This window comes from Culex pipiens, chromosome 3 (genome assembly GCF_016801865.2).
Source record: "Culex pipiens pallens isolate TS chromosome 3, TS_CPP_V2, whole genome shotgun sequence".
Taxonomy (NCBI): Eukaryota; Metazoa; Arthropoda; class Insecta; order Diptera; family Culicidae; genus Culex; species Culex pipiens.
This window is the reverse complement of record NC_068939.1, coordinates 62725330-62739262: the sequence shown is the minus strand read 5'-3', so window position 1 is coordinate 62739262 and position 13933 is coordinate 62725330. Positions and strand designations below refer to the sequence as shown.

At 43.8% G+C, this 13933-nt stretch overlaps 1 protein-coding gene across 1 annotated transcript; it reads right to left on the bottom strand.

Moving 5' to 3' along the window:
* Positions 1-8358: 8358 nt before the first annotated feature.
* LOC120425231 (uncharacterized) lies at positions 8359-13680 on the bottom strand. Its single transcript, XM_039589662.1, has 2 exons — positions 9498-13680; positions 8359-9314 (listed from the first exon to the last, which is right to left on the bottom strand). Exons 1-2 carry the CDS (start codon positions 13678-13680, stop codon positions 8359-8361), a joined length of 5139 nt encoding a protein of 1712 aa, XP_039445596.1.
* Positions 13681-13933: the final 253 nt, after the last annotated feature.

The window sequence follows — 13933 nt, the reverse complement described above, 5'->3', positions numbered from 1 at the left end:
GTCCCCTCTCCTCCAGGGGGGGGGGGTGGCATCAATACCCCTCTCCTCAAAACAAACCTGCACGAAAAAGGGCAGGCAAAAGCAAAAGCGAGCTTTTGATAAATTATTCAGCGTTCGTAACCGACCTATCAAACATGAAATAATTAACACCTTTCGCTTTTTGACCACCAACCAACAGGCAGGAAAAGGACCAGCAGCAGCAGCAGTGCAAAATTTGCAGCCCACCAGAGTGTGAAGTTCGACGTGTTCTATGCCTAGGAGAGCTTTCGACATGTTTGCGCAAATGTTGAGAGCAGTGGAACTGGTCGGTATAGAAAGCTGATTTCGATGGAGTTTGGCTTGATGGCGATGTGAAGTTTTCCTTTGAATACCTTGTTTAGAATTGTAGAAAAGATTTTCTGCTGCAACTAGTCGAGTTTTGGTAAACTGTAGAGGAAACTTACCTGAAAAAAAATGTAAGATGGAATTAGATGTAAGAAATAAGAAATTTAAGAACAAAAGGATGACGAACGATTTTTGAAAACATCATTAGAAATAAACTTTAAAAAAATATATTTAAGATAAAAAAAGGAGCTCGCTCGAGTTTCAAACAAATTTTATTTAATTTTCTAGCAAATTGTTAAACCAAATAACGACGATTGTTTTGATGCGAACAGCTTGTTGAGACTTGAAGAATGCCAGTAAATTTTAAAGTTCAAGTTTTAGCGATGTATGAGCTAAAACGACTGCACGGAATTCAAAGCAAAAGTGTCCGGATTTTGAATCAATGTCCGGGATTCAAAGCACAACAAGTCATTTTGATGTTCTGATAAAAAATTGTCAGAAATAGTAGTTTATGCAACAAGTTGCATGAAGAAGATTTTTTCAACACGAGTGTCAGTCTAGTTTTGAAACGAGCGTTTACATCATTTTTTGCAATTCCGAAAAACGCTTTTAGGGACCATCCATAAACCACGTGGTCACTTTTTTGGGAATCTGTTACCCCCTCTCCGCCCCCCTTGGTGGACAATTGTCCATACAAAAAAAATCTTTTATGTATTGATCGTGGACAATCGCCCCCTAAAGTGTCCACGTGGTTTATGGATGGTCCCTTTTGAATCGAATTTTATGGCAAACATCCACGTGTTAAGTAAATTCACAGCCCAAAACAAAAAATACTGAAAAATTTAACTTTTCTACACAAGCTCTACTATTTTCATGTATTTTGTCAATAAATCGTATAAATAAAAAAAAAAGTTGAATTGTGTTTCTTTTCGAAACAAGTGCTGAAAAAAAGAACTTTTCAGCATTTATTTTGAAAAGTGTTGCTATTCGAATCTGTTATTTTTGATACAGAAGAGTAGGCTATTTCGTCGTTCAAAAATGACAGGAAAAGTAAGTAGTTTCACGACGGAATTGCGAAAAGATATATATTTTCCAAAACCGGGAATTCCCGCTTCCCTGATTTTTTTTCCTAATTTGTCCCAGTTTTCCCGAAATTAAAAAAAAACACATTACAGTCTTAATTTTATTTTGATTTTTGAAAAAAAAAATAAACTTACAAGAAAACTTTTTTATCGATCGAGCTGGCAAATAGGAATTTTACTGTCAAGAAGGACAGCGAAGTATTTATTTTAATTGATTAAAAAATCAATTTTTAATCCTTTGCGGTCGTACAAAGGTTATTGTACTAAAAAAATGAGCTTTACGTTGTGAGCAATGATATCTTAAATTTAAACTTAATTTAAGGACCCAATTGAAAAGATTTAGCAATGGTATATGGTATAAATTTGACTTTTTAATGAAGATTGTTAAAATTTCGGTGTACAGATCAGTAGAATGTCAAATTTTTGTTATTTCCTTTTTGTGTTCAAGTATTTTTGAAGAAATGTAAATTTTATTTACGTTATTAGTTAAATATTTTTTAATCGATATTAATGTTTATAACTTGTTATTATTCCACAGATACCGGCATCATAGGAGCAGTTCTCTCAGATGTCGGTCATTCAATTTTTTTTTTTTTTAATCAGACTGAAACTTTTTTGGTGCCTTCGGTATGCTCAAAGCAGCCATTTTGCATCATTAGTTTATCCATATAATTTTCCATACAAATTTGGCAGCTGTCCATACAAAAATGATGGATGAAAATTCAAAAATCTGTACCTTCGGCTAAGTTGTAGGTATAGATATGGACTACACTGACAAAAAATTATACACGGTATAAAAAATTGGTGATTTTTTATTAAACTTTTTGTCACTAAAACTTGATTTGCAAGAAAACACTATTTTCATTTTTTTCATTTTTTATATGTTTTAGAGGACATCAAATGCAAACTTTTCAGAAATTTCCAGGTTGTGCAATAAATCTTTGAAAGAGTTATGAATTTTTGAATCAATATTGATTTTTTCAAAAAATCAAAATATTGGTCGCAAAAAAAATTTAAATCAAGCCTAACATTTCAAAAGCGTCAATCATTCAATATTACGCCCTTTTGAAATGTTTGTCTTGTTTTAAAAACTTCGAAAATATTTTTTTCGAAAAGATCGGAAAATTCTACGAATGTTTCATATTTTAACATTTTAAATCGGACCATTAGTTGCTAAGATGTCGACATTAAAAAATGGTGGGTTGTTTGGGTGAGACTTAGAAAACATCAATTTTCCTGTTTTTAAACACTTGCATGGCAATATCTCAGCAACTAAGGGTCGTATCAACACAGTTCAAAAAGGCCAGGGGAGAATTTTCTCAGCTTTTCAAAAATATTTTTTTCAAAGGTGGGCAAACATGTCTCGGATTAGTTTTCAAAAAGCCGTAAGAGCCATTGGTAAACAAAGTCCTTTTTGCAACGGTACTCGACCTACTTGCGAAAAAATAATTTCAAAAATGCTTGAGATTGTTCATCTACACGTCCTTCAAGTGCTCTACATTAAAGATAAATGAAATTTTGCTTCAATTTGGAGAAAAATGAAAATTAGTGTCGGAGGTCACGGTGGCTCTTACGGCTTTTTGAAAACTCACCCGAGATGTGCACTAATTTAAAAACAAAAAATGAAAAACTGCGACTCAATTTCTCAATTTCGACTGAATTTCACTCGAGTACTTTTTGATTGCAAATTTGATTTTACATCGAAAAATGAAGTTGAAAAAGTTTTGCGACCGATATTTCGATTTTTTGAAAAAAATAGTACTGTTTCAAAAATTCATAACTCGGTCAAAGATTTTTTGCACAACCAGGAATTTTCTGAAAAGTTTGCATTTGATGTCCTCTTAAACATATCAAAAAATAAAAATAAATAAAAATAGTGTTTTCTAGCAAATCAAGTTTTAGAGACAAAAAGTTAAATAAAAAAATCACCATTTTTTTACCGTGTATCCTTTTTTAAAGTGATGGACTACACTTTATCCATACCTACAACTTTGCCGAAGACACCAAATCGATCAAAAAATTCCTTCCAAAGGCACAGATATTTTTAATTTTCATCATTTTTGTATGGACAGCTGCCAAATTTGTATGGAAAATTATATGGACAAACTAATGATGCAAAATGGCTGCTTTGGGCATACCGAAGGCACCAAAAAAGTTTCAGTCGAATTAAAAAAATACAAAAATTAAAATTCCAAAAAATAAAACGATTTCATAGAGAATTGCTCATAGACAAATGTATCGAAATAAGACAGTGGTTTAAACATTTATCTTATACAATGTATCAATATTATTGGTTGATTTCGTTTGAAACAGGATTTTATTTGAAAAATATTAGTTTTACAAAACATCAAATTATAAACATGTATAAAATTAACATTGACTTGATATCATATTCTTTGTTTCCGTATTTTTCAGACATTTTCAAAGACATAAAATTTCTGTTTAGATTTTTCAGTCATATTAAAAAAGAAATAAAATCATTGTGAAGTTTTTCTAGTCATATTAATAAGTTAAGACATAGAAATGTATTTATAAAAAATATAATTGATATGAGTTGGATAAGGAATTGTAGTTCATTTAAAATCATCAGTACAACGAAATACATCAACATTTCCATGTTGAAATTCTCTTAAGCTTTGTAAAATCTGCTTATCCTGTTCAGATTGTAGTCTATATTATCACCAGTTAAAAGTTATTAATAAGTTCTACAATATATAGCTATAAAACCGTAACAAATATATTGAAATAAGTATTTTATGAGCATTTCGAAAATATCCCGAGATCCCGGGATTTTAAAAATATTTTTCATGTTTTACGGGAAACTTAAAACCCGGGAAAATTGAGCACCCTACACCCAAAATTCAGAGTCGAGATAATCGTTCTCTCAAAATTTATTGAGGGCTCAGTGCCAAAATCGATAGAATAATGGTACCAACTCACACCATCATAACAAATGAGTTCATTCATTAGTTGAATCAATAAATCTCCAACAAGTGTCATACATCGACTTCTGACTTCTCCATGGTCACCAAGCTGTGGTGGCCGAGGCAGCTAAGTCATTGGATTGATTTGTCAAAGGTCTCTGGTTCGATTCCCGTTGTCGACACTTTTAGTTTTTTGTTTGACGGATGAACTTTTTTTGCAAATGAACCTCGAGAGAATAGTTCTATCGCCCATCTCGAGCTGTGTTCTCTGCGTCCGTGAATGGTACCACTATTCTCTCGACTCGAGACCATCATTCTCTCGGACTAGCGCTGCCAGTTTTGGGTGTAGTATCCTGAACAGCTAACACTCGATTTTATTGGTTTTTTCAATAAATATATAAATTTAATAAAATTTCTTTGCCCTCTGATTGTACGGGAATGTTGAAGGGGACAAACACACCTTAAATAAAAAAAATGAAATGGCCCTAAACTAAGTTTGTTTATGGGCGTGCTGGCTGTATCATTTGAACTTTTAAAAAATAACATAAAATTTATTGAGTATGGTCATGATTTTTTTAAATCTTTTTAAACAATAATGTTTGATGCAATTTTGGAGTTTAAGTACATGCAAAATTTAATCAAATCTTCTTATAAAAAAACATCATAATGATAAGCACGGGACCCGTGGTGTAGGGGTAAGCGTAGTTGCCTCTCGGCCTGGGTTTGATCCCAGAAGGTCCTGTTCACTTTCCGTTCAATTTCAATTTTGGTTTTATATTGAAAATATGCCACGAAACCTATTCTGAGATAGAATTATTTCGGTGAAGCTTTTTCATAGAAATGAAAATTCTTCCAGATCTAAAATAATAAATTAAATTAAATTAACTTTCAATCAATTTCATAGCCCATTTCAATCAATTTACATTTCCTTTTCGGTCAAATCAACATCATAAATTGCTTCACTTTCGAGGAATACTGTTTGCCTGAAAGATGTCTAAAAAAACGACTAAATTTAATTAAATTGCAAACCAATATTTTCACCGGTACAATTTCACTGATGATGCCCCTCGTTTGTCCAGTTGAAAATTTATCTCCGCGAAGAGCCGACCGCCCACCGTGTTTCGGGGCCGTAGCTTCCGCTTCAAGAACGCACTTCACAACTTCCGACCAACAATCGGGGATTCGTTTCGCTCGAGCACCCACTCACTCCCGGCGATGGCAACCACCAAAGTGTTTGGCTTTGCAGGAAATTTCCCAAATTGAGTTGAAATGTGTTGCCATCCTCTTGCGAATCTTGCGACTTGGTTTTTCGCTAAACATTTTGAGGTTAATGAAATTTTTATACACAGTTTAAGGTTTTGATGTTCGCCCCTTCAAAATTAAATTAGCGAGCACCGTGGAAACACGCACTTTGTTTTTTTTTTCTCACGGGGGGAGAAAACATCTGAACTCAAGTTCGGCAGGTCAATCTTCCGGCATCCGGAGGATGCACAGAAAAAAAAGGTTCCCAATTTAAATTACATAACTTTTCACTTTCGACGAATCCCACTATCGCCGTTCTTTTTTCCTACGCTAGATTTAATCTTTTATAGCTAAAGTTTAGCGATTACGGAGCTCACTAAATCCCTCCCATTAACAGCAATAAAATTTAACCCGATTGTAAATTTAACCCATTTGAGAGCTATAAAATAAAGTGAATGCTCAGCTTGAAAAACGAACAGTGAACGGGAAGAAAAATCTTTCCACGAAAGATAACTGAATGAAAAGCTGCTTGCATAAGGTGCACTTCAGTGGGGTGGGGGGAGATGAAGGAGTTTTCATTCCCAGGAGCGGAATTTCTGTCTGGAGCAAAAACTTTGGGCCCAGTGTGCGCTTAATTGTATGATAATCTACTTTCGAAGATTTTGCTGGGTTGCGAATTCAAAAATGTGTCTAAAATAAAAATGAAATCATTTCCTCTTTTATAGTAAATGAGATGGATTTACTTGTGCTAGATGGAATAATTTGGATTTTTTTTTGTTTTTTAAGAAAAAGCAATTGACTCTGAACTATCTAGTTATGGCTTTGGTATATGTATAAAGAGAAACTCAAATAAAAATCGTTCAGAAAGAAATTGTATTTACAGAGATACTAAAATGATTTCCTATGGATCTGAATTCTAGATTACTTTTTCAAAACAACCAATGCGCCATGGGTTTCCTATGTACATAATACCTTTTAATATGAAAACGCGAATTACTATATCTTGAATGCCATTGACGAAATTTAAATTTATTTTTCAAAGGTTGTTCAATAAAAGGTTTCTCTCATAAAAAATCGATTTAAATACTAACTTTATTTATAGTCATTTTTTAAATTAATTGACAAATAAAAACATTTAATGTATCACTAGCACCTATAACTAAAAAAAAACACGAGATGTGCATTCATTAGGATAGGAAGAGAGGGGGTAATATGCACCCCCTAGAGAAAACTGTGATTTCTCAACTATTATAGCATTTCTATGAAAGAATTTTGTTCAATGTTCCAACTTAACTAATATTCTTCGTCATCAACGTGAAAAAAGTCTTTAAAAACCTCAAAATTGATCTAAAATATCAAATTTCTAAAAAAAAATATGATTCATTTAAAATAACCATGCGGGGCAATATGCACCCCAACTTTGGGGCAAAATGCACTACAACAACGAGGCAAAATGCACCCCAACAACGGGGCAAAATGCACCGGGTTAAATCAGTTTTCACTAGTCACCACTAGATGACACCGCTGTTTTTACAAAGGAGCATCACATCCGTGCATTTTCCTCCGATCACGCTTTTTGCAGAAAATTTAATTAAAAATACATTATTTAAATGTTTTTGGACTCATCTATGACATGAATAATGAAAATTGTAGCAAAAACTTTTTAAATCAACACTTACAATATCAATAAATGCTTTTTATATTGTCCAAAAATCACATTGAAAGTTCAAAGAAAATTAGATGAAAACATAACATTTTAATGTTTCGCAAATAACTTAAGAGCGAGTTTTTCACCAATGTGTAACAGGTCGTATCGAGTTACTCCGATTTGGATGAAACTTTCAGCGTTTGTTTGTCTATGCATGAGATGAACTCATGCCAAACATGAGCCCTCTACAACAAAGGGAAGTGGGGTAAAACGGGCTTTGAAGTTTGAGGTCTGTTCGGACCCGTGAATTGGCCAACCTCGAAATCCGCGCTCACCTGATTTTATCCTGTTCGTTGGACGTCTAATTTCTACGTTGTGTTTTTTGTCGTGTGTTGTGTGTTTGTGCGTTGTGTCGTCCTCTGTGTTTTCCGTCTCCTTCCGATCCTGTTCCCGTCCCGCTTCCTTCCTTATTTCTTTTCAGGTCCCACAGGTAAGTACCTTTCAGCGTTCCAGTTTTCTAGCAGCGGCAGCAGAATATTTTTTCTCCCACAGCAGGCAGAACTACGATGGCGACACTTTCTTCTTTTCCAGGCAAACGAATTCCAGAACAGCAGAGAGGACCAGCTTTCACGGCGGTCAACGGGTAAGTAGCAGGTAAGTTTTCTTCTTCCACAGGTAACAACAGAAACGATCTTTTCTTGGTAAAAACTACAATTTTATTCCTTCGACCGAGACTTTATTCTACTAAGTCCGAAAGGTAAACAAAACCTCTCCACGCAACGCGATCCGACCGCGACGACGATTTATTTCAACTGATATTTGGCCCAGGCAGTGTGAAGAGGAATGCAGAAAAACGGTGCAATTGTGCGCGTGATCGCGACGATCAAGTCTACCACTACCACCACCCTGCCGTGTATGTACGCAAATTATAGCAAGAGAATTTATGCTACACGACAGGGTGGCGAGTCAATTTTACTCTGCAACCAAACATGCCGGCCACCTTAAATTCTCTAAGAATTTAAACTTGGAAACTAAACCTACTTAAAACTAGCACTTTAAAAATTCATTTTTTCTTCTTGACGCCTTCTTCACCAACTCCGTTGCGCCGTAGGGTTGACAGTTGACGGCGATCTTCCTCCTACGCTGCGCCTTGTGTCGGTGGAGGGTTGAAGGCGTTCATGAGCTGCACCGCCGAGTCCTTCTCGAATGGCAGCAAACAAATCCGTGCGGACTGACGCTTGTATACCGCACCGTTCGGCAAACGCAGCTTCACCACGCGGACGACGCCGTCGGAGCCTGGGTAGACCTCAACGATCCGCGCGAGGGGCCACTCGATAGCCGCCTTGTTGTCCTCCTTGAGGATCACCATCTGTCCAGCCTTCAGCTGGGTTGCTCGCGGGAATTTCTGGTTCTGGTTGTGGAGCTGCGAGATGTACTCCCGCCTCCACCGCTTCCAGTGTTGCTGCACCAGCTGTTGCAATTGCTGGTAGTGTTGCAGCCGGTTCGTGGGAACGTCCGTGTAGTCCGGATCCGGAATCGCTAGCAGCGACGATCCGGCGAGGAAGTGCCCGGGCGTGAGCACGTCCAGTTCGTCTGGGTCCTCCGACAACGGGGTAAGCGGGCGCGAATTCATGGCCGCTTCGATCTGGGTGAGGACGGTCGCCATGTCCTCGAAGGTGAGTTGTCGTTGACCCAGCACACGGACGAGTGACGTCTTGGCCGACTTCACGGCCGCCTCCCATAGGCCACCGAAGTTCGGCGCTCTCGGCGGGATGAACTTCCACTCGATCCCACGGCGGGACGCTTCGCTTGTGATCTCCGTGATCACCTTGGTATCTCGAAGCAGCTCGTACAGCTCGCGCAGGTGGTTGCTTGCTCCCTGGAAGTTGAGACCGTTGTCCGAGTGGATCTCGGACGGTAGACCTCGGCGAGAAACAAAACGACGCAGGGCAGCAAGAAACGCAGCGGTGGTCAAGTCCCCCACCAGCTCCAGGTGGACCGCTTTCGTGCTGAAGCACACGAAGACCGCGATGTACGCCTTCTGCGCAGCTGCTCGACGGTGTACGGGCTTCAGGTAGACAGGGCCACAATAGTCTACGCCGGTGACGGTAAATGGGCGAGAGGGGGTTGTTCGAGGTTTTGGGAGTTGACCAGGGGGTTGCTTTATAGGGACAGGGTTGGTACGGAAACAGCGCACACAGTTGCGAAATGTGTAAGTTGCCAATTGTTTGCCGTTCAATGGCCAAAATTCGTGCCGAATTTGAGCGAGCGTCATACGAGGGCCAGAGTGGAGCGAAGTTTCGTGGTACGCGACCGCCATTTGTCGCGTGAAAACGTTGCTGCTGGGAAGGATCATGGGGTGTCGGGTAGAGTACGCTTCGCCTGCGAGTCCAAGCCGGCCACCAACGCGCAGAATGCCCTGCTGGTCGAGAAACGGGTTGAGCAGCTTCAGCGACGAGTGAGCCGGAACGAGTCGATGGTTTGCGAGCGCCTTGATCTCCGCGGCGAAGGGTTCCTGCTGCACGCCGCGCACGAGAGCGAACTTTGCCTCCTTCAAATCTCCAACGGTGAGAAATGGGGTTCTAGGGGGCTGCTTGCGACGCTGACATCTCCGGACAAACCTCACGCAGTACGCCGTAATCCTCAGCAGCTTCCAGTAACTGCCGTAACGATCGATGAGCGGGTGAGGTTCCGGGGAAGCAGACACGACCAGCACGTTCTTTCTCTTCTCCAGCAACTCCTCAGCAGGCTCGTCGACTTCCAAATGCTTCACTCTGCTCCAGTACTCCTCGAACGACTCCAACCACTTCGGACCGTAGAACCACAGCCGCAATCCAACGAGATCTTTCGGCATGACTCCACGGGAAACGAGATCCGCTGGGTTTTCAGTCCCCTTGACGTGGTTCCAGCGATGCCTTTTCGTCAACTCCTGGATGTGCGAGACTCGGTTCGCAACGAACGTGGGCCACACGTACGACGGTGACCTCAGCCACGCCAGCACGACTGTCGAGTCCGACCAGAACCAACTCTCCGTGCCCTCCATCTTGAGGGCTTGCACGACCTTCCGGTACAGCCTTGCTGCCATCAAAGCTGCACACAGCTCCAACCTCGCCAGGGTGACCTTTTTCAACCCTGCGGGGCGTGACTTGGCCGCCAACAGCGAAATTTTGACCAGCCCCGACTGGCTGATCGATCGAGCGTAGATGCACGCTCCGTAGGCCGCTTCGGACGCATCCGCGAACACGTGAAACTCGACATGGACCGGATTTTCCACGAAAGCGCACCTGTCGACCGAAATCTTCGACAACTCCGGCAACTGCTGGTAGAACTCAGTCCACCTCCCGGCCAAATCCGGTCTCAATGGGTCGTCCCAGCCTTGAGTCGCGACCCACAGCAGCTGCATTCGAATCTTGGCCCACGAAATGACCGGAGCAGTGATCCCAGTTGGATCCCAAAGTTGTGCAATGACCGAATAGACCTTCCGTCTGGTCCATTGCCCATTCACGGACAAACCCGTGACATCGATGCCGAGAACGTCTGGCCCTGGCTGCCAGTTTATTCCCAGCGTCTTCACCTGCTCCTGGTCGAAACTGAGCGTGGTCTGCGTACCCAAATCGTCCGCAGCCAGCCCTGCCAACGCCCCTGTGGCGTTTGACACCCACTTGCGCAGCCTAAATCCACCCTTCGGCAACAGCTGCTCCAGCTCCTGCCGCAACAACAGCGCTTCTTCTTCGGAGTCCGCTCCGCCGATGAAATCGTCCACGTAGAAGTCACGCAACAGTGCTTCCTTCGCACGTGAATACACCTCTCCTTCGTCCTGCGCCAGCTGCTGCATACAGCGCGTGGCAAGGTATGACGATGGGGCCAACCCAAACGTCACCCGTAGCATCTCGTACGTCCTTATTGGCTCCGACGGCGAAGGCCTCCACAGAATCCGCTGCAGAGGGGTATCGTCCGGATGGACCTTAACCTGCAGGTACATCTTCTCGATGTCCGCAACCAGGGCTACCTGCTTCTTCCGAAAGCGCAGCACCAAATCGAACAACGGGTCCTGGAGAACCGGACCAACCATCAGCGCCTCGTTCAGCGAGAAATTCGACGTCGTCTTGGCAGAACCATCGAACACGGGCCGGATCTTCGTGGTCGTGCTGGACTCCTTGAAGACCGGATGGTGAGGCAGGTAGCATTCAAGCCGCTTGTCGCCCTTCAGCTCCTCCTCCGAAACAACCTTCATGTGGTCCTGATCCAAGTACGCCTGAATCGCCTCGTTGTACCGCTTTCGCAAGCTTTCGTCCTTGCCCAGTCTCCGCTCCAACTGCATCAGCCGCCGCACCGCCATATTTCGCGATTCGCCGACCATCTTCTCGAAACCCATGCGCTTCGGAAGTCGCACCACGTATCGACCCGTGACGTCGCGTGAAAACGTGGCCTGAAAATGCTCCTCACAGTCCTGTTCCTCTTGCGACCGCTTCGGTGCCTCCTGCAACTCCTCAATCGTCCAAAAACGCTCGATCTTCTCCTCCAAAGTCGCATTGACGGAGACGTGGCAGCTCGGGACGGGGTTTAGACTCCCCAGATCAGTCTTTCCCGCAGCTATCCAACCGAAAACTGTGTTCACGAACAGCGGAAGACCTTCTCCCGGCCGCTGGATCTGCACCCGGCCACCATTCAGCAACAGGAACTCGTAGAAGAACTCCAGCCCTAACAGCAAATCGATTGGAGCCCGCTTGTGGAATCCGGGATCCGCCAACACCATGTCAGAGGGCAAGTTCCACTGGTCGATCGGAATTGTGGCCGACGGCTGGTCCTCCGTCACCTTCTTCAGCACCAGACACTCCATCGGGACTGTGTAGTTGGTGACACGCGAAGAGACAATCGCCGACACCGAGCTATCAACCTGCATACGGGAACTTCCGACGCCGGAGATCGGCACGCTCACCTTCTTCCGCGGCAATCTCAAGATCTGACACAGTCGCTCACTGATTAGATTCGCCTGCGACCCGCTATCGAGCAACGCTCTTGCGGTATGCAACCGGCCATGGCAATCCTTCACCGCCACGAGCACCGTCGACAGGAACACGTGGACCTTCCACGACTCCGCTGCCACATTTGCAGCGTAAATTGTAGCCACCGAACTCGTCACCGCTTGCGGTTGAGCTGTCGGCGCCGTCAAGGAACGCGAACCACCCTCCTGTGAATCTCCCGTTACCGCAGTGCTCAGAGTGGAACCGGAACCAGTTCTACCAACAGGATGCAGCAAGGTGTTGTGCTTCTCGCTGCAGCTGGAGCAGCGACTCCTGACATGGCAGTCCCTCACGAAATGGCCACTCCACAGACAATTTCTGCAGAGCCTCTTCGACAAAACTAGCCTGTTCCGACCATCCAGCGACAACTTCTTGAAGTCCGAACAGCTCGAAAGCAAGTGTGGGCCGCTACACATTCTGCACTTCGGAGAGGAAGAGTCGGAAGCGGCGTTCACTGTCAGCTTCGGGAACGATTTCTTGGGCTGGGCTGCTGGAACCGAAGATACGGAGGGAGAACCACGCTGACTGCCCAACAGCTGATCAACTGCGACCGCATCCAAGACCTTCGTCCGCTCCTCCAGGAACGCTATCACGTCGGTGAACTGCGGGTCCTCCTTCTTGGCTGCCAACGCCTCCCATTCCTTCTGCGTCACGTCATCCAGCTTCGACACCAACAACTGCGTCAGCATCACGCCCCAGCCACCGGTCACTTCGCCCAACTGGTCCAGAATCTGCGTACAACGGCTGAAGTGATCCACCACGTCGTGGATGCTACTCGACGACACCCCTTTCACTCGCGGAAACTGAAGCAACCCGTTGACATAGCGCTTCTTCTGGAGATACTTGTTGGCATGTCGCTTGACCAACAAGTCCCAGACCACCTGGTAGCTCTTCGCGCTGAACTCACTCGAGTTGATCATCTTCTTGGCCTCACCGATAAGACAGTCTCGCAAGTAGTGGAACTTCTGAATCGCGGTCAAATCAACGTTTTCGTGGATGAGGGACTTGAAAGTGTCGTGGAAAGGCAACCACTCATCGTACTCCCCACTAAACTTCGGCAAAGTGATCTTCGGCAACTGTATGCCGGCACGCGCAACGCATGCACTAGACCCAGACGCAACCCCAGAAGGCAACCTCGACTTCAACCCTGCCCTTACCTTGTGGTACAACCCCTCGAACTGCTCTCGGACTCGCTCATGTTCCTCCTCCATGGCTGTGGCATCATCCTCTTCCTTGAGGTCCTCCTCCTCGATGGTCTCGATCTCAAGCTGGAGCGCCTCGAACTCCGCCCAGGCCTGGTTGACCGCATCGAGCCGCGACTGCACCTGATCGGCGTGCTTTTCCAGCACAAAGTTCTGCAGGAACTTGTCGGCGCGGTTGAGAGACGCAAGGATGGTGTTGCGAATCTTCAGCTTGTACGACACCTTCTTCGGCATGGTGACGCAGGGCAACTGAACTGTGAGCCTATTAAACAAGGCCTTGTATGTTTAACGCCCAACAGGATACTCTCCAAAACTCTCCGCCGGCCGATGCACAGCCGCAGCGATGACGTCGCCGAAGAACAGCGAAAATCCCTCGAGAGCAGCGCGTCGTCCACCGAGAAAAGCAAAATATTGCAAACACCGTCGAGCAACGAAAATTCCAGCCGAGTACTCACCCTGTGAGCCTGGCTGTACAGGCCTTGCAAAG

Excerpts from the sequence above, each read along its gene's own strand:
- LOC120425231 (XM_039589662.1), bottom strand. The coding sequence starts at position 13,680 with ATGCCGAAGAAGGTGTCGTACAAGCTGAAGATTCGCAACACCATCCTT. Across the intron at positions 9,315-9,497 it reads TTCGCTCCACTCTGGCCCTC|ACTATTGTGGCCCTGTCTAC; the intron begins GTATGACGCTCG and ends TCACCGGCGTAG.